At 42.7% G+C, this 21195-nt stretch overlaps 1 protein-coding gene across 1 annotated transcript in view; it reads right to left on the bottom strand.

The window, feature by feature from the left end:
- Positions 1-21195, bottom strand: part of PTPRR (protein tyrosine phosphatase receptor type R) — a 279519-nt gene that overhangs the window by 8597 nt on the left and 249727 nt on the right. Inside the window, exons 13-15 of the mRNA XM_075553227.1 lie at positions 12081-12191; positions 10301-10458; positions 6347-6460 (exon numbers count right to left, since the gene is read on the bottom strand). Of these exons, the coding sequence (XP_075409342.1) occupies positions 6347-6460; positions 10301-10458; positions 12081-12191 (383 nt within the window). The remainder of the gene's footprint in view (positions 1-6346; positions 6461-10300; positions 10459-12080; positions 12192-21195) is intronic.

Genomic DNA, 21195 nt, shown 5'->3' with positions numbered 1-21195 from the left:
AACACAATCAGAATGAAAGAATGATCCATGAATGCACTTCTAAATAAAACACCCGTGGGTGCCTTGTGCTGAATTTGAACTCCAACTTGGGGGAAAATAAACAAGAAACTCATTTTAGTTTAAAATATGCTCACAAGTGTTAGTGAAAGGAATTACAGACCCGAGTCTGCAACGTGGGCTGTCGTCTCTATTAATAGAAGTTGTTCTAAGGCCAATAAAAATAACGACTTGCCAGGGAACGGGGAGTTGACCGAATGGCTTTGCCTTTGTTGTTTCGCTGGAAACATCCATTCAGCACGAGCACTCTCATCTCCAAACTGGACCATTTGAGATTTTAGCAAATACTCAGCATTATAAATACCCACGATTTGAATTTAAATGATATATTCCTGTCATGTTAAATAATGATGATTCAACATAGCAAATGCTTACAATCGGCATTTTGCCTCTGTTTAAACTCTCGGTTGATTAGTCAGGAAACAGGTTCCATTTCAAGCGTGCACGTGCTGTGGTTTTGTTTGCTGTGAGCTGGCCCTGGGACGTCTCAGAGCGGGTGCGGGAGGGATGGACTGCAACCAGAGGGCACGCAGTGTGCGGCTTCAGTAACATGTGGGGGTGAGGTGGGGTGGAAGGGTGTGTGTGGGGGGCACTGTCTAAAGCAGTGGTTCTCAAACTGTGGGTCGTGACCCCCTTGGGGGTCAAATGGTCCTCTCATAGGGGTCGCCCGATTCATAACAGTAGCAAAATTACAGTTATGAAGTAGCAATGGAAATAAAGTTATGGTTGGAGGGTCACCACCACATGAGCTGTATTACAGGGTCGCGGCATGAGGAAGGTTGAGAACCAAAGGATAGGAAAGAAGTTTACAATTTGTGAGAATATGCAACACCAATGTGCTGATATTTTGGTCTCACCTCAAAGGCCATTAGATGGTGTGAACTTTTAGTCCTGAACAACTAATGAAAGGTTGGTGATTTGAACATGCTTAGAGGTGCCACCAAAGAAAGGTCTGGCGATCTTTTATTAAGATCACAGACAGGAGAACCCGATGGAGCAGCTCTTCTCTGACATGCACGGAGTTGCTCTGAGCCAGACTCAACTGGGTAACAGCAGTTTGTTTTTGCCCAGGTTACTAGCTCATCTTCCATTTTCTCTTCATTATCAAATTTCTTGAAAGACCAATACATACTTATTATATTGCACCTTCACTGCCTCCCATTTAAATGTTGGTAGGGTCAAATATGTTTGCGAGAGAGATCTTAAATGAAATTAAATGAGCTTTACTGGGGGCATTTTCAGATTATTTAGACTGTTAATGTTTACTCTGAATTTCCAAGTAGAGGGGGATTAAGCCCGTTGGTGCAGCCAGTGTCCACTCTTGTCATCCAGAATTGTCCCCCTTTTTACTGATCCTTTATTATACCAAGCATGATGTCCTTTCCAGGGACCGTTCTCTGCAGGTAACATGTGTAAAGTATGTTTCGTCTCCCCGCCCTAGCTTCTAAGGACCATTCTGGGCATACTACTTTCAAGACACATGTGTGTGCTTTTCGAGTAGGCCATGGTATTTTCAGCATACTTTGCCAGTGTCAGGATTCAAACCATTTGTTCTTCCTTATTCATTGTCTAGTCCTCACATGCAGTTGAGGCAATTAAAATTTTCATGTTTGGATCAGGTACACCTTCGTCCTTAAAGTGAAATATTGACTCTTCGATACTTTAAACAGGTCTTGTGAAGTAGAGTGGCCCAACGCAGTGAGTTTCTGGATTTGTGGACTGCTGATTCCATGAGCACTGATTGTGGAGCCCAGGAAAATGAAGTCCTGGGTGGCTTCTTCGCTCCATTTCTTACAGTGTTGTTTGCCGCTCCAGCTGTGAGCATGTTGGTCCCTGTATGTTGAGGGCCACTGCATGCTGAACGCTGCGATCGTGGGCCTTCATCGGCAAGTGCCTTAAGCTCTCTCTGCTTTCAGCAAGCCAGGTGTGTCGTTTGCATGTTGCACATCAGCCTGCACTGATCATGCGGGTGCACATACACAGTCCCTCTCCGTGCACCCCTTGCTCAGTGTACAGTTCGAACACGTGTGGTGAAAGGATGACACATCACCTCCCTGGATTCCAAACTGCTTAGCATCTTCCTGTTGTGTTCCAGTCACAGCTTCTGGGTCTGCGTACAGGTTCTCCAGGATCACAATGAGGAATTCTGGAATTCCCATCCTCTGCGGGGCTATCAATCGTTCGTGGTGCTCCACATAGGTGAATGCCTTCACACAGTCACTAAGAACCAAGTCAACACTTTCCGGGCATCCTGCGCTTTCACTGCAGACCCTCCTGCACCCGCCTTCATTTCATTATCTTTTATGCGTCAGGTGCTGCTGTGTTGAAGTAAACGGCAATCACAACCTGACTGGGAAATGCTAAAGTACCTAAGGGGGAGGGAGGAAAAGTGTGTGTGTGTGTGTGCGGGGGGCGGGGCGTGGGATAAGAGGGGGTGAAAGAAAAGAGGGTTTTCTTTTTTGTTTTACACTCTGAGTGGGGGGAGCAAAGAACAGGAGGAAGAGGCCAGAGAGGAAAATTGCTGTTGATCCTGGGAAGGAAGGAAGGAAGGAAGGAAGGAAGGAAGGAAGGGAGGGAGGGAGGGAGGGAGGGAGGAAGGAAGGACGGAAGGAAGGACGGAAGGAAGGAAGGAAGGGAGGGAGGGAGGGAGGGAGGGAGGAAGGAAGGAAAGAAGGAAGGAAGGAAGGAAGGAAGGGAGGGAGGGAGGGAGGGAGGAAGGAAGGAAGGATGGAAGGAAGGACGGAAGGAAGGAAGGAAGGGAGGGAGGGAGGGAGGAAGGAAGGAAGGACGGAAGGAAGGACGGAAGGAAGGAAGGAAGGAAGGAAGGGAGGAAGGAAGGAAGGAAGGAAGGAAAGAAGGAAGGAAGGAAGGAAGGGAGGGAGGGAGGGAGGGAGGGAGGGAGGAAGGAAGGAAGGACGGGAGGGAGGGAGGGAGGGAGGGAGGAAGGAAGGAAGGAAGGACGGAAGGAAGGACGGAAGGAAGGAAGGAAGGAAGGAAGGGAGGAAGGAAGGACGGAAGGAAGGAAGGGAGGGAGGGAGGGAGGGAGGAAGGACGGAAGGAAGGACGGAAGGAAGGAAGGAAGGAAGGGAGGGAGGGAGGGAGGGAGGGAGGAAGGAAGGAAGGAAAGAAGGAAGGAAGGAAGGGAGGGAGGGAGGGAGGGAGGAAGGAAGGAAGGAAGGTAGGAAGGAAGGAAGGAAGGAAGGAAGGAAGGAAGGAAGGAAGGAAGGTAGAGGGGAGACCTTTCAAGGAAAGTTCTAAGGAGAGGACCGCTTCATAAACAAAAGAACCAGCGGCTCAGTAAGGATGCATGCAGTGGGGGTCCTGATGAATATATCAGACAGAAAGATGTTGAGACATAGATTGGCAGGACTTCAAATCTCGGATGGTAAAGTGCCTGTGGATCAGTAGAGAATTTGGCTATGTTTTGAAGATCCCATCGAGTAAAAGAACAACCCTTGTGGAAAAACCTTGGCATTGACTCCAATTAGGAGGCCAGTGTTAAAATTTCTGACCATTTGCTCTAGGAAGGAAGGAGCAGATAGAAAGAGCATTGTGATATGATTTACAACAAGAATGGCCTAAAGAATGTGTTTGTGACACCGCTCAAAACGAAAGCCAATTTGGGGGCTTGGCAAGAGACCATGACTAGGAAAGAGGAACCAAGAGGAGGTGACTCTCCAAGGGTGCGCCCGGGAGGGGAGGGCAGGTGGGAGGGTCAACAGGTAACATGGAATTTTAGTAAGGGACAAAAAGGTAGATGAGTCCAGCCCATTTTCCAGGGTGCTGTTCCAGAGGAAGGGCCAGTCATCCTGGAGGCCAGCTTGGAACGGAGCCAGGTGAGTCCTGTGCCGGCAGCGGGTGCTCATGGAGCTCTGCCATTGAACAACAGAGCACAAAGGAACTCCCGAGAGAACCAACAAGTCAAACCAAACCAAACCAAACCAAACCAAACCAAACCAAACCAAACCAAACCAAACCAAACCAAACCAAACCAAACCAAACCAAACCAAACCAAACCAAACCAAACCAAACCAAAACACCTAAAACTCCCTGCCATTGAGTTAACTCTGACTCATCTTAGGTTTCTGAGGCTATACATCTTTATGGGAGCAGACAGCCTCATCTTTCTCCTTTGAAGCAGCTGACCTTGAACTGCTGACCTTGTGGTTAGCAGCCCAATCCTAATCTGATGCTCCACAAAGGCACTTTATGGTAGTCAAAGAGCAACGTTCAGGGATATGAACTTGTGTTCCTACAGTGATGAACTCCTGTTTACAGAATCACAAAGCAGGAGAAATCAAGGCCATGGCAGGAGCAGTGCTGATCTTTTGCCCTGCAACCGCTCTGCTGGGTAGATGAGGACGAATGACAGAATCTGAGCGAAGCTTCTGGAACCCACCATCGCTAGAGATGAATTGCATTGGATGGAAGGGAAGGGGACTGCAGGAGTCCTAGAGGGCAATTACAAGAGGAGAAGAGGAAATGGGGAAAGATCTTAGATAGCAAAGAAAATGCTTTTTGGAAGCAGTTATATATGTGATATGGAAAGGGGGATGCTATAGGAAGGGCAGGGAGGGAATAAAAACCTAGATTAATCACTCTAGCAACTACGTCGTCGGTCTAATCTCATCTAACTATTATAGTTATCATTTGAGATATATTCCAAGTGGCTTCAGAGTGTTTGTAGAAAATGGAATTGGAAGACATTATCTCCAGTTTATAGATGTGTGTTTAGGGCACTTGCTTTATATGTTGATAATAAATCTAACTAAACTTAATTAAATTCCTATTATATGCCAGGTACTTTACATAGCTTGTCGACTTTAATCTTGGCGATGGCCTGTGACGTAGACGTCATGATTACTGCCACCTTTCCAGAGAGAAGCGAGGCATAGAGAAGTTTGTTAGTTCACAGCCACCCAAGGTCCCCCAAGCCGAGAATGACGGGAGTCAGCTAGCAAGTCTCTTACAGAGCTCCGGATCTTAACCAGCATGACGAGCAGTCTATAAGAAGGGAGCCACAATTAAGAGTGAAAAGAGAAGGGAAACGCGCTTATGAAGACTTCAAGGCTATTATTTAAAAGGAGACAAGAGGTGGTTGGGATGAAACCCAGGGAACTCTGGAACACAGAAGGGAAACCTAACCTGGACTGGAGGATTTAAATGTTTAATTTTCAGAAGTAAGAGAAACTTAAAAAAAATTCTAATAACAATGGCCAAACTCTGTTCAAGTGCTTTATACCTCATTTGATTTTCAGAACAGTAATTTTATCCCTTTTTGTTGAATGAAACTTTAAAAGTAATGGTATAGTTTCATCTTTAGGAAAGTCTAGGTTATAAAGTGTATCCCTCTTTGTTTCATTACTTCATGGAGTTTATCTCTGTCTGAAATTAATGTGCTTATTATTATTATTTTTTATCTCTCTCTGTCCACCTCTACATTCTATAAGATCTAGGGCTGGGGCCTTGTTCATCTTGCCAGATGGTAGCAGGGTAGCACTGAGCGCAATTCCTAAGGGACTGATGAATATTTACTTTGTGATTGAGTGGGTTGGAAAAGTTCGTTTTCCACTATATTAAGTTGCTGATAATGGTCAGCTATTTCTATGGCCCCATGGCACCTTCTCTCTGGGACCCCTCGCAGGACACCTCTGCTCCTCGTTGTCTATCATGGACTCGGTTATTCATCCACCCACAGGCATTTAGCAATGGAGTAAGGAAGAGATGTCTTTGTCAGTCTCTGAAACACAGTAGAGAAGTCCTCACAGAAGTGATAAACCTACCTGCATATAAAACACTCCTTGATAGTACCACATATGTGTCATTTTAAAGGATCAAGATCCTAGAGCCGAAGAGTAAGTCACATGAGAATGCAGAGTACCTAGAAAGGGATTGTTGCTCATTGTTTGGTGTGCTTGAGTGGGCTTTGACGTTCATAAGCAACTTTTGTATAATAGAACCGAACATTGCCTGCTCGTGTACCATCCTCACACAGAAAGCAATAGAGAGTAAGATAAATGAGGAACAGCTTATAGGAGCAGTCTGTGTGAGAGATGAACAAGGATTAAGCATGAATGTTGGCTTTTGAATTTTGGGAGTGTTGGTGCTATGAGTAACAGGGGGACTTTTTAATGGAATATGTATCATTCAGCATTTTACACACATCTTTTTGGAGACTGAGGGCTTGGCTGCCCGGGATGTTTACAAAGTCCGCTTGATCAGATCTGACTATGGCTGATCATGCTAGTCTGAAGGGAAATCTCGCTTACGGAACCCATCACGCACCCACCTGTCCACACGAAGCTGGCACACGATGCTCAGGGGATCGACCACTCCTTCTTCTTTCAACTGCCGACAGCCGATGGAAGTCGCAATGAAACATCCTGTTCTACCTATCCCTGCACTGGAAGGAAAACATAAAGATAAAAAGATGGGAGAAACGATGAGAAAGGTAAATGATACTCTTTCCAGTGAGTCATTTTAAATCTTTTAAAATCTGAACAATGAGAAATAACAGCCATGAACCAGCTCTATGTATTGCGTAATAGAAGTTGCATCCTGTGCTAAGTTGGGTCAAGTATATTGTTTTTTATTTAGTTACGCCCAGGGAAGTCCAAAAGTTTTTTTTCCCCTCAAAAATAATAGTAACACAGGGGAGCGGGAGGAAGGGCAAAAAAGAGGACCTGATGCAAAGGGCTTAAGTGGAGAGCAAATGCTTTGAAAATGATTAGGGCAAAGAATGTACGGATGTGCTTTACACAATTGATGTATGTATATGTATGGATTGTGATAAGAGTTGTATGAGCCCCTAATAAAATGTAAAAATAAATAAATTTAAAAATAATAATAGTAACAATTGTGAAACAAAAGATTAAAGTGGGAAGCTGTGGCTTCGGGAGAGACCCGGTGGCTAGGGCCACACACTCCTGCACGCAGAGCTTCGAGTTCTCTAACCTTTCCTCGAAGAGTTCTCAACCCTCCAGGCGGTGACATGTGTCAAATGGCAGTTTTGACATCTTAAGGGACTCGGAGTGTGTCCCTTTGAAATGCTTTTTTGAGATTTAGGAACAACAAAGACCAGGCCTGTTGGGTGGATGGAGAGCTTTCCCAACAAAGTTCTCATGGGACAGCCCTCGCTACCCTCTCACCAATGCAATTTCTAAATTTTCCTAAAACTTCCTCCAGGCCTCTGGGAGCTTCCTGTGTCCTTCAAGAAAACCTATCCAACACACCCTTTTGAGCTGTCAAAAGACAGCTGACCCCTAGGCCTTAAGTTAATCTTTGAGTCTTACCAACCTTCCTTAGGACACTTGGTCACACTCAAACTGCTCTTCTGGGTGGAGCAGCACGCTCACAAACTGGTTTCCAAACTTCAGCGAGTTGGGAAGATGCCCACGAGAGTTTTGTTAAAGGGTTTTCTATTGCTACTCACTACAAAACAATTTGTTTTCTCATGACACAAATGTATCTTTGTTTTTTTAAGGCGCTCTAATCAAACAAAGAAAAATACATTACTGAGAACTCATCGACCACTGTGCCTGATAGGAGCGTTATGTTGAAACATGTTTAGGGTGAGACCTGCGCACGGGAGTCGTTTTTCACTGACTCCTGTCTGGGTGAGTGGGATAGCAGTAGGGCAATGGTGAAGCACTTGGCTGCGAAACCGAAAGGCTGGCCGCTTGACCCTACCTGGCCCTTCAAACCCACTGGCTGGTCCCGGCTCCCATGTGGCTCTCTGGGACACAGATCTGCTCCCATACATGGTACTCTGTCACCTGGGGTCACTGTGAGGCAAAGTCGTCTCAGCATCTACCAGCAGTGGGCTGAGGAGCAGTCACGGGCGGGAAAGGCATGGGAAAGGCATTGTGATTGCTCTAGACTAGAGCAACACCAGGGCCTGGACTTCGGTGAAATATAGCAGCACAGAGGAACACCTTTGGGCGTCCACAGTTGGAGAATTGCAAAGGGCACTGCCGAGTGAGTCCTGTGTCAAGTTAAAGACCAGGTCTGGAGTCCTGGAAGCATGAGGGCCCCCTGAGCTCCAAGGGAATCAGGTTGGACTTGAGGGAGGGTGAGGGGAGCAGGGCCGTGGCCAGACTCCCGTGGAGGGTTTTAGATTCTCTTTGTTTAGGAGAGGAAATGTCTAGAAGCAAACCTTTGCAGGTCACTTAGATAGAGGCGATAATTCAGTAGAAGTACTCTCTGTCCAGCATGGTTCGCATTTTCATTTACCTTAAACGGTAGGTCCTAAACTCAACTAGCTCGTGCTCTCCTTCTTCCAATCCGCCAGTGCAGCCCACTCACAGTCTTTAAGCAATTGTCTCTCACATCGACACCTACATTCTCGAGGTTTCTTATCAGCTCTAGATTGGCATTCCACACCCTGGCATGCACCCTGAGGTCCCTATTCTGTGCTCGCTTCAATTCAATGCATCTAAATTCGATATATATCAAACAGAATTCATTATCTTTCCCCTTGATGGCATGACCAGCCAGTCACAACTTTTCCAGCCTAGACATTTGGAGCCATCTTTAATGTCTTCCCCCTCTCTCACCTCCCACATCCAAGCTGTTACCAAAGTATTATATCTCCCGCCTCCGCTGAGCTCTTTGGGACCCATGCTTTCTTTTCCATAGACTGGGCTCACGTGTTCAGCATCCTCCAAGCTGATGATTAAATTAAAGCCATGATCTCATCGCAGCTTCCGAGTCTCCAGGTTCTTCCGGGACTAGTTCTCACACCGCTGCTCGTTCACCTTTCTAGAGATGGGACCTGATTACGTTACTCCTTGCAGACTCCCAATAGTGATAGGCACGAATCTAAGCTTCCTACCATGTTATTTGTGGCCCCTCATAATCTGATCGTCATTAACTTTCAAGCTTCATGCCCTTCTGCAGTTCTCCCGGTATCTCTTCTACTTTATATTAATCAGTTCAAAAAATGCCATTTATTTTCTAATTACTCTTTCTATGTTCATAATACATCCTTTGTCTGAAATGCAGTCCCCACTACCATTTAAAACCTCAAACACTAGTTATTTGTCAAGACTTAATTCAACACATCCCAACTTGTCGGTGCTGTCTTTAGTCCCCATAACTGGAGTTATTAGCTTCTTTCTTGGCACTCAAATAATACTTATTTTTCATAGATGACACTTTCTTTCATGCCGGGTGAGTGCTAGAAAACTGGAGAAGACTTAGAGGTCTCCTTGTTGTTGATGTGTTTGTACAGGATTTGTTTCATTGAAGAAACTACAAGTTGAACTGTACCCTAATCATGTTAGGAGCTTTGGTTATCATGAGTGAGGGAGAATACTCCATGTGGGATATTCTCAAGCTAAGACAGTACAAGAAAATTGTCCAACAGGATAGGCTAGACGGTTGTTAATGCCCTCTTAGAATAAATGGAAATATCGAAAAATTTTACTCTGAATTAATCCAGAAAGGTCCAAAGAAGGAAGTTAAAATTATAATTTACAATCAAATTTTTGGAAAAACTTAATTGAAAGTAGTATCAAAAGCTATCTCAACAGACCTATGAGAAGTCTAAAAAAAGAAATATTTAAGTAAATGGATTGTTCTATAAACCATCTTTAAATTACCTGCTTTAGTCTGGATATGGTAGAAGGAAAACAAGAGTTCTCCTGCTTGAGGTGTCAATCAGGGCAGGAGGGATTTAAGCTGGACATTAGGGAAGGAGGCCACCAAGGACGTCTGGTCCTTCTGTCACCCCATGCTCTGGTAACAGCACTTTCATTTTTCTTTTGGGACATCAAAGAGCTTATTTCCACCTGGCTTTTATGAGATCGCTTTTAAAAGAGTTGCCTGATCTTCACCAGATTCGACATCCTCTTTCATGTTGACAAGATACAGTGGAAGTGGCACATTGAGACAACACAAAACCCACTGATAATTTCAAACAGCATCTCTGGGTGGCTGAAGCTTATGAGACTAATGGAATAAACGTACATTTCAAGGTAAATGACTAAGCTTTCCTGCTCACTTACTGAAAACTTGCCTTTTGTCAATACAGCACTTGCTTGCTGAAAATGCTCTTAAGAGGTGACTTCATTTCTATAATTATCATCTTGGTCAAGTCTCAAATATTAGGAAGTTAGCCAATTCCATGAAATAACTTCATTGCCAATGAGATCACAGCCAGTAACACAACCCAACTACCACACACTGTCGCTTTCCCCAGAACGGACAGCTGCGCAGGTAGAAAGGATAGTTCGCGTCTTACCTGCAGTGGACAACCACAGGCCCTCGGCCCAGGGAAGCCAGCCTGGCTTCTTCTACATCCAGCATGAGCTGGAGGAGGGGCTGGGCACTGTCTGGAGTCTTGTGATCGGGCCAGGAGGTGTACCAATAGTGCTTCACGTGCTGGCCATGGCTTCCTTGCTGAAAATAGCAACAGTCACTAAACACCTCGTTCACTTGAGGAATTGAAAGTCATCGAAACCACAGTAATGATCCTTTCTATTGTTCCCAGCTTGTTGGCAACTTATTTCGAGGGAGAAAACTGATGGCTCATTGTAACTGGAAATTTTTCGAGCGCTCCCCTGAAGAAAGCGTTACTATACATCTCCTAATCTCAAAGCTTGACTGTTTCACTCTTATTAAATGAGATACATGTTTAATATGGACAGTGCATATGTAAAAGATGCTGAATATGTTTATAGATGTAATGAATAAAATGGTAGATGAAAAATGTATCCCTGAAAGAAGAGGGATATTGGGTTTCCTGTTTTATGAATGTTCCTGAAAGGAATTAACTAATACACTAGTATCAGCAACCAGGTGCACCCGAGTGGATTCCAACCACACCAACCTTTCGGTTGATAACCAGGTATGAGAGCCATTTGTACTGTCTAGGGACTCTGGATGGCATGCTCAGCTGCTCACAGGATGCCAGACTCGGTAATGGACTTCTGAAATCTTGGCTATCGCAAGGCCTATGGGGAACACGTCTCATTTGACCCACTTAGGCTCACCACGATTTGGGATTGGCTCAACAACTTGTTTGTCATTATAAGAGCATTTAATTTTATATCCACTCATCTTAATACCGCTACACTCCTCCAAATTCCAGTGTTTGACAGTAGCGAGGACCCCCATGGCAAAGGAGCAACATGGAGTTGCATGATTGCAAATGTGTGCGCATCAGGTCTGTGTGAGCCACCTTGGCAACCCAGTGCCTGGCTGAGGGCTTGGAATATCCCGGGCACTAGGGAGCATATGTTGAGAACATTTTTTCCATAAATGCCTTCCTATCCAGCATGTCTTGACAAAAACTGTCACTGATGCTCTGCCTCCACCCTCTTCCTCTCTAAGGTGATTCTTTCCCAACAGTTATGCCAGAGATAAGATTGACATTTTGGGCATGAGAGGGAAAAAAATAATTCCATAGCAACTTTTCTCAGGATCTGCCTACAATAAGTTAAATAAGATAATTTTTCTATGACATAATCTTGTCTGGGAAAAGTCCCTATAAATCACTGTAACTCCACGTTACTGAATAGCTAATCAACACTTCAGGCTTGTTTTGCCTCCTACCACCACCCACAAGTGCAGATTTTCTGTATTCCAGTTTCTGGATTGTACTTAAAGCTGCTTAGACCAAAGTGACTTAAAAGAGAGGAGAGAGAGAGAGAGAGAGAGAGAGAGAGAGAGAGAGAGAGAGAGAGAGAGAGAGAGAGAAAGGTCTCTAGCACAGCGTTTTATTCTAGGCTTTTGAAAGATTCAAACAGGGAGGTGCTAATTATCCAAATTAAAAGATCATAACATCCTACATAAGTAATTTTCTGAATATCTACTTATACTAATATAATCATTCCACAGACTATAGTAGCTGACGACCAAGACATACATCTGGGAGTGATTAGAATTTATTTTTGGTCTTGATATTATTTAATTTCTTTAAACAGAATTTGTAGTACTTAAGAGGATAAGTAATTTCACAGTAGAAGTGTAATCCTATATCATCATCTACTTTATAGATATGAGTAGCTTCATAGTCTTACCTTTAAGACCAGGTTTCGGACTGTGTAGTGATCACATTCTTTCACACTGAGAACTAGAACCTCAACTTTCCCATAGATTCCTCTCTTTTCTGGCCAGTAAAGTACACATTTCTAAAGAAGAGAAAAGAAAATATTAATAGTCTCCATTAACTGTAGGAGTACTTTTTATTTAAGCGTCTCAAAGATCTTTGAAATTAAAAAAAATCAAAGATCCAGTTTTAAAATGTTGTAAATATACTACAACCATTGAACTGTACATGTTAACTGAGTGAATTTTATGGTCTATAAATTATATCTTTAAAAAGTTTTTTCTTAAAGTATGAATTTTTACTTGCGCCTTCCCAACACTGTTGTCACAAACCCTGTGAAATAAGAAAATGAGGCAAAACTACACAGAAAAGTTAAGATCCAAATATTTGACCCATAGTTTCTGAGATGACACCTAGAGCCCAAAGGTGTGTTCTACACGGTGCTGGAGACAAGCCGCCTGCTTTTGCCTCATCAAATGGGAGGTCTGAGGAGAGTAACAATGAGGGCCAAACAGCACCCAGGGAAGGTTCTCTTGTGTTGAAAGCAGCCATACTGACTATTAATAGATCTATGGGTTCGTATTTTCCATGACCAATGGTTTCTTCACCTATAGGGTTCATTGACATAAATGTATGATGTGAACATTTTTTAAATGTATAGCTGAAAGGCTTAATAAGAGTAATAACAACTATACTGTAGGCAAAGCATGATAATATAGTGACTAAAATGAAGTTCTGGTAGTCTGACAGCCTGAGCACATACCGTGGCTGCACCACTGTGAGTTCATGAGTAAGTTACCTGACCTTTGGGGCCTCAGTTTTATCGTGATGTAATTCATGAAAACCGTTTAGAATAAAGTCAGGCACAAAGTAAGCACTCCAAATATGTTATTAATAGTACATTTCACAGCCACTGAGCTGAAAGATTTAAAGAAGTCTAAAGTGATTTGATTTCCTTGCGGTAACTATGATTTCATTATGGTTCCCCCAAGGCCCCATCGCTATAAAACACAAACACAAAACCACAAAATGCGGTTCAAGCAGAGCTACAAGGACATCGTACTTCATCCTTTAAACTACTGAAGTGTGCCCATTACAGATTTTCACCACATGATACAGTGATTCAGAATGTGAAAGGCAGAGATTAATGTTTTACTCAGACTGCCTAGGAAGCAAGCTTAATTTTAGGGGAGAAAACATTTCCCCCCAAAATATACATCTTGATATTGAAATTTCTTCATTCCCTTCCCTTCAATTGGGATATTTTAATTATAGAAGACTAACTTCTTTACAGTTATATCAAAAACCTAAAGATCACACTTGACAAAAAGGAAATAAAAGACGAGAGTTATGAACACAAAGGGCAGCAGAAGAGCGACAGAACACAGAATGAAAGGGGAGCCGCGGCCCGTGCCGGACGCAGGCCGCGTGGCTGTGGTGTGTTAAGAAGTGCTGAGCACCCCACAGGCGAGAGTCACGCAGGAAGTCACTTCATCTGTCACAGGAATCACTGCTTCTGCCCTCCCTTACACAAAACCACAGCACATCCTCTCGGCTCTGATCTTTTTCCAAACAGAGCAACAACACAACGTGTCAGCTGCAGTTGCATGCTGCCCCACACCCACCGTCCGTCAGGCCAGCAAGCTAAAGGCATGCTCTGCCTGACAGCATGCAAACAGAACGCAATCCTTTTAAAACAGAGAACACTCATTTCCCGTCCCCTTTACCCCTGGCTGCAGGTCTAACATCCCTCAATTTGATAAAGGTAACCACACTGACCAGTTCGCCTCCTTTCTTTCCAAAGAGCATCAATTATTTCACTGCAACACCCAGGCTAGTATGTGTCTTAAAACACATGCCTCCTGGATCAGTCCAGGAAGAATGACACAGAATCTTGGAAAAGGTACTCAATAGAGAAAGAGGTATTCAGCGGTCCTGTAGTCTGGAATACGTACCCCATTGTCTGTGATCCGAAGATGCTGCATGCCCCTCTTTAAGAAGGGGGCGCTCGAGATGGGAAAGATGGTGAAGTTGCAGCCCGCACCCCGACAGCTAACAACACAGGAGAAACTTTCTGCACCTACTTGATAAATAGACACGCTGCTCGCTTCTCTCCCAGGCTTGCCGGGGCCCTCTCCAATGTTTTTCTTGACTCTTTACCAAAAAAGCAATTGGCAGGCAGCTCCCAGTAGACAATGCAGTATGACTTGTTCATTCAAACAACCCTTAATGACCATCCCATCTCCTTTCTGAGATACAATAGCTTATTTTTACATACCGAATATATCTCTCCACCCTCTTGTAGGAGAAAGTAGTAAAAGAGACCAGATATGGGTGGGCGCTTTTGAATATGAGGTTGGGAAGAGCTGCCAATGCAATTGTTTCTTGGAGCACAAGGTCAAGTTCAAATTATTTTCATGAAGCGCTTTTTAGGGGTTCCTTCTTGGGGTGCTAACAGTGAGATGAGAGAGGTAGAAAACGCAAGGAAGGACAATGCCGGCTTACAGATAATATTGTGAAACTACATTCACGGTAGGTAATTCAAGATAGCATGCTATGCATTAGACTATACCCCCAAACTATCATGTTCTTTCTGCTAGTGAGGCTGATGCTGTTAAGTAGCATTCCTCACTAATTGCAAGGATTCATTGTTTGTAAGAAAAAAAGGTCTTCTGAGGACTTTGTGTGTCTTGTACAAATAAGTCATTGCTGAACCCCGATTAAAGGCTCTGGCTGGCTCTTTGTAACCAGTGATTTACAGCAAACGCAGAGTATTAGGGTAAGAATCCCAACTCACATTTTCTATGAGCTTCCTTTCCTTTGCTTCTCTCCCCTCGCCACCCCGTTACCCCGTTACCCCGTTACCCCGTTACCCCGCATGAGGGCATTTGTGTTTAAAGAAGGAGATCTAGTTGGATGCCGGGCGTCAATTGACTGTAAATCCAACGACTTTAAAGAGCCCTCTCTGTAAGTTCCTTTCCTTTTAGATAGTACACATTTAAGAGGAAGAGAATTTGCTCGTTGAGCTAAAGACATGTACCGTGACATCGAACCCCAGACGAAGCAAAAGTTCATCGCTATGGAGGCTATTTTCACTCGTAAAAACTGGGAGAAAAAACAAGGAAGAAGAAGACATTCAGTTCCAACATAGAAGAGCCGTGACTGGATAGATGATCTAAAGGTTTTGTAATGATTTCTGTGCCCAGGGTTCTGACTTAAAATCTGACTTAATACCTAGCATAGCAGCTTAATATTAAAATACCTTCACCAACACTAGATCATGCAATTCTTTCCATAATCCTACGAGTTAGGTAGAGCATATTGAAACAAGAAACCTACTGGCATCAAGTCTTTTCTGACCCACAGCATGCATGATGACCTCCATGGGCCTCCATGCTGGGAATGTCTCCCAGAGTCAACCTTCTTCTTGAACACATTATTCCACTATGCACACTCATCAAAGCTCATTGACCCATTCTTCCATGGATGGCCATTGAGGTTGGTCCATCTTTTTCCCTATTGTGTTCAGTGCCACAATGCGCATGGGTAAGCACGATCTCTCTGTTACTGTTCTTGTTTCTCTAGGATATATATCAGGCAGAGGTATTGCTAGGTCATCTGGTATTTTTATTCCTAACTTTTCCAGGAAGGGCCGTACTGCTTTCAGCAGTGGTTGGACCATCACACAGTTCCACAAGTGGTGAATGAGAGTCCCAGTCTCTCCCAGCCCTCGCCAACATTTGTTGTTATCTCTTATTTTTGAACTTGGCTATGTATGTTGGGGTAGGATGATATCTCATTGTCATTTTGAGTTGCATCTTTCAAATTATGCATATATACATATTTTAAGTTCAAATAAAACATTTTAATTAAGTTTTTTCTCTCTCTCTTTTTTTGACTCTCTACTCTTTATGATTATGTAAGATGAGAGTATCTACCTGCAGTTAGAAATAAAGCAGGCTAAAACAATTTGTATATAACACACATGATTAAATTTAGACGCAAATTTATATTTGGAAAATAAGCAGGTTTCAAGGAACTGGTGAGCAATTTTGGTTGGGGCCACAGCTCCTGAGTTTCTGGTTACCCTTACTTGCTTGGGTCATGAGATATGACTTGGGCTTTTGGCCATTTCTGGTCAGTGGTAGACTAGGCTGATGCTTTCTTTCTGCAATGGATCATGTACACTGCTATAGGTAAGAGCTCTCAACACATGGAATCCAGGACAGATAACCCCTACCAGAAACAGTAATGGGGGTAGCGATACCATGTGGATAGGGGAAGGTGAGGGGAAAAGTGAGAGAAAGGAGGAACCAATCACAAAAATCAATATATAAATGCACCACCAGTCCCGGGGGATGAACAACAGAAATGTGGGTGAAGGGAGATAGCAGACAGGGTAAGATATGAAAACAGTAATTTATAATGTATCAAGTGTTCATGAGGGTGGGAGGAGGGGGAGGGAAGGAAAAGAAAGGAGCTAACATCAAGGGCTCAAGTAGAAACAAAATGTTTTGAAAATGATGGCGGCAACATAGGTACAAATGTGCTTGATACAATTGATGTATAGATTGTTATAAGCGCCCCCAATAAAATGATTGATTATAAAATACAATAAAATGACAAATAAAAAGATCAGTGTGTGTGGTTGCTTACAGGTAAGGCTGAAGTCTTAAGAAAGGTTATAGATAAAGCATTGCATTGTTGTTCGGTGTCAGCAAGTTGATTTTGACTTATACACCACAGTCCGTGGTACACTTAGCAATGGTGAGTTTAACAGTCTATGATGTATTTAATTGTACATGGATATATTTAATATTCTTATGCATTTTCCAGCTTTCACATCCAGATGAGGTGATGGAAAATATCATGGCTTGAGCCAGGCTTTTTAGTCCTCGAAGTGACAGTTTTACTTTTTGCTGCTTTGAATCAGTCTTGTGTGGCAGATTTGTTCAATGTAATATGTTGTTTGATTTCTTACGATGCTTCCAGGAGTATTGATTGTGGATCCAAGGAAAATGAAATCCTTGATAACTTTAATCTTTTCTTTTTTTTTTTCTTATGTGGCTTACTGGTCTGTTTGGTAGGATTTTTGCTTTCTTTCCATTGGATGATAATCCATACTGAAGGCTATAGTAGTTGATCTTCATTGATAAGTACTTGATGTTCTCCTTGCTTTTAGTAAGCAAAGTTGTGATATCTGTGGTGCTTATGAAACCCTCCTCTGGCGTTTTACATGGGCAGCAGATAAGGCTGTCTACTTCTGTGAAGAGTGACAGTCTCCGAAACCCACAGGGGCAGGTCTACTCTGTCCTGTAGGTCACTGTGAATCAAATGGATTTGATGGCAGTGAGTTTGCTTTAGCTTTGATATCTTGTAATATATCTTAATGAAATAATCAGAGATATGGCTAAAAATTGGAAATGGTCTATTAAAAAAAGTAATTATTAGATAATTCTAGTACACACACAATAATATTCTAGTAGATAATTGTAACTATACTTAAAATTATTAATATAAAGGAACTGTAAACTATTATAAGCCAAACATACAGCTAAATACAAATTCCTCTTTATTTTTTTTAATTTTTTTTCCTCTTTATTTTCTTTTTATCAATCCTGTTCATTGCCAAGATTTCAACTGCCACTAGTGAAACCTCTTTCTTTTGCCTATGTGTCTCCAGAATGCTAAATCTACTACCGTAGACACTCGAGTAGTAGCCGACCCAAATATAAGCCGAGACACCTAATTTTACCACAAGAAGCTGGAAAACTTATTGACTCGAATATATAAGACTAGGGTGGGAAATGCAGCAGCTACTGGTAAATTTCAAAATAAAAATAGATACCAATAAAATTACATTAATTGAGGCATCAGTAGGTTAAATATTTTGGAGTATTTATTTCAAAGAAAAACAGTAAACTAGCTCTGTAAGTGGAAAAGAGGGTCAACAAAAACAATATGGTATCAACAATAACTAGACACGCTGTGTTACTGCAGGCGCTGCCTCATCGCATGTGCACATCGCAGCTTGTAGAGTTTGAGGCCTAGCGCAGGCTGGTGACATTCCAGAATGTGATGACGTGACTGTTTGCATAGAGCAGCCTGTGTTAGGGCTCATCAGATACACGCTGCGTGTGTGTGCACTGTGTGACTGCATGTGCTGCGTTACTGCGTACGCAGCGTTACGACACACATATGGGAAGTGCTAACGCAACACATGCAGTCACACAGTGCGCACACGACGCAACATAGTCAATCCTGGGTCCAGATAGGGGTTAATAAGAAAATAAAAAAATAAAATATGGCAGACTACGTACTGTAAATAAACGTACCGTATATCCAAGACTAGAGATATACCGGTACTGGTATTCAGCAATGCTCGGGTGGAGCAAGGGGGCGTGACCAAGCACAGGTAAGACTGTAAAGGCTACGTCATTGGTCCCAGCCCTGGAGAAGAGCCTGAGAAGAGCAGGCACACCGACATTCATCTGACAAGGATGCGGGGCGCCCCGGGTGCCAGCACCCAGAAGCGGGCAGGTCCGTGCCCAGTACGGCACGGACAACACAGAGGACGAGCAGGAGGAAAGAAGAGCGCTGATAGCAGCAGTCATTGACCACCCACAGAGGCTGCAGGAGCCCGCAGACCAGCGGGAGAGACCGGAGAACACCCGCACTGCACTAGAAGCCGACGGGGGCTTTTTCAGCTTTAAAAGTGTGCTGAAAAACTCGGCTTATACACGACTAGATACAGCATCTTTCTAATCGATTAAGAGCCGTTCCCATCCAAGAGACCCCAGGATTCTTTCAACTTGTCATCTCTGCGGTCCTTGAGTCAAGCTGTTTTCCATCCTTACAATCTTTGCCGTGTTTGAATCCATGGCTGCAGCTACCAGGTCAGTCCATCTCGCTCAGGGTCTTTATCAAACACGATGACCTTCTCCTGGGCTAGGAGCTTTCTGATAACCTGTCCAAACTACGTGAGACAAAGTCTTACCAGCCTCGCTCATAAAGGGAATTCTTCTTCTGAGATGGATTTGTATGAAATGCCCTTAACATATAGATTCAAAGAAACAGAATTAGCTAAAAAATATCTTCCACAATATGCAGAATATGATAGATAGTGATAATTACTGCCCTTCTTTTCTTGAAAGATTTTTAAAAAGGAGGCAATAAGTAACTTTAGAAGTAGTTGAAGAGTCTGGTTCCCTGGAGAATACAAATATTAGTAATCATTTTTGGACTGGCTCTCTCTATCTTAGCAAATCTTGGCTGCTACATTTCTCTTTTAGTGAGATAATTAATGTTAGAAGATGGGCAAGCTTGCTGTTATTTATCAGAAACTGGAAAAGTCATGAGAATATTTAGCCTGGGAATTTCTAGAGATACCCCCACCTCTATATTTTTTGAGGAAACGATTGCTGTCTGTTCTCAACAATGCACTTAAGACTATTGACAGTCAGCGCATTTTTAGTAAATATCGTTTTCCTGGTAGTGTGAAGTCTACTGAGCATTTTGCTAGAGTCAGACTTCTCAGTATCATTTGAGCTTTAAAACATCAACATTTCCTCTATGATAATGTAGTCTGATTTCTAGAGAATCTGCTTGGAAAGAAAATTTTAATTTACTCACTAAACAGCAATCTTAAAATGTCAACATTTCCATTGCAATTAAAAAATATGACCACAATTAAACAAAATTAAAAAGAAAACACCCATCTTTTAAATTTCTCAACAATATAGAGCCAAAGAAAAGAAAGAAAAGGAACCCTCACCCACACCAGATATTATTTTTTAAATCTAGATTTCTACATGTCCATTTAGCTCTTCTATTAAAAAATAAAAACAAAGCTAAACCAAAAAAACCCAAAACCCAAACTCACTGCTATGAAGTTGATACCGAATCATAGCGACGATAGGACAGGGTAGCACTGCTCTAGTAGGTTTCTGAGGCGGTACCTATTCTGGAGAAGAAAGCCTGGTTTTCCTTTGGAGGCACAGCTGGTGGTTTCCAATGGCTGACCTTGCAGTTGGCAGCCCAATATGGCCTCCCCTTGGCTCTTCTATAGAGGATGTGAAATTGGAGAAGACTGCCAACATGTTAGGGCCAAGTGTGGCTTTGAAACTGTACTTGAAAAAGAAAGAACAAGGCAGCTTCTATTTCTTTACTGATTCAGGGTGGAGAATTCTGAGCATCCTCACTGAACGAACTCTATTACTTTAGACTACCTACCTGAGTCACAATCAATAGGGTGATAAATAATCTTAGAATTAGGGATAGAGAATTCCTGGGTGATGAAAGTGGATAATGCACTTAAGTAGAAGGTTTGCATCCACTCAGCAGCACCTTGAAAGAGAGACCTAGTGATTTACTAAAAAGAATATATATATATATATATATAATCAGCTGCCGAAACCCTGTAGAGCACAATTCAACTTTGATACATACAGGATCCCCACGAATTGAACTCCACATGATGGTAACTGCTTTTGCTGGAGCTGAGAGAGAAGAGCAACTATCTGTTAAGGTTTCAGCTAACTTGTCAGCTGCTCACATCATCCAACCTGGACTTCAAAAAAATATGCTTCCTACTACACATCCCAACAGTGGTCAGGAAACGCTCTCTGACTAAAGGGTAATTTTAGTCTCCTGTGTCCTGGCAAAATCTGGATCCAAGAACCGTCTAAAACACTAGAGATATATTTCTGGCTCTCTTCATGGGAACAAACAAACATAAAATATATCACAAGATTCAAGGATTGAAATGCCCCAGAGAACAGAAATGACAATGCAGTTTACACAGTCACTGAAACCAACTCCACACTCTCCGTAAGATACTACATTTCATGTGTACTGTGTCCAGTTTTAATCCTAAATAAAACTGCAACACAGACAGGTAAATAATGTCTTCTCTGGAAAATACAGTTTACCTGTTTCAAAATAATCACATAATTATGGTACCTGCTCCATTTTGATTTTATTTTTAATAGAAGAGAAATAGAATTAGTAAAGATATGAATATTCTTTGTGAAAACATTTGCATCACGTTTCTCCATCTTTTTAGTTGAACATTTTTGTGCCTGTTT

This window comes from Tenrec ecaudatus, chromosome 6 (genome assembly GCF_050624435.1).
Source record: "Tenrec ecaudatus isolate mTenEca1 chromosome 6, mTenEca1.hap1, whole genome shotgun sequence".
NCBI classification, from domain to species: domain Eukaryota; kingdom Metazoa; phylum Chordata; class Mammalia; order Afrosoricida; family Tenrecidae; genus Tenrec; species Tenrec ecaudatus.
This window is presented reverse-complemented; position numbering and strand designations above follow the sequence as displayed.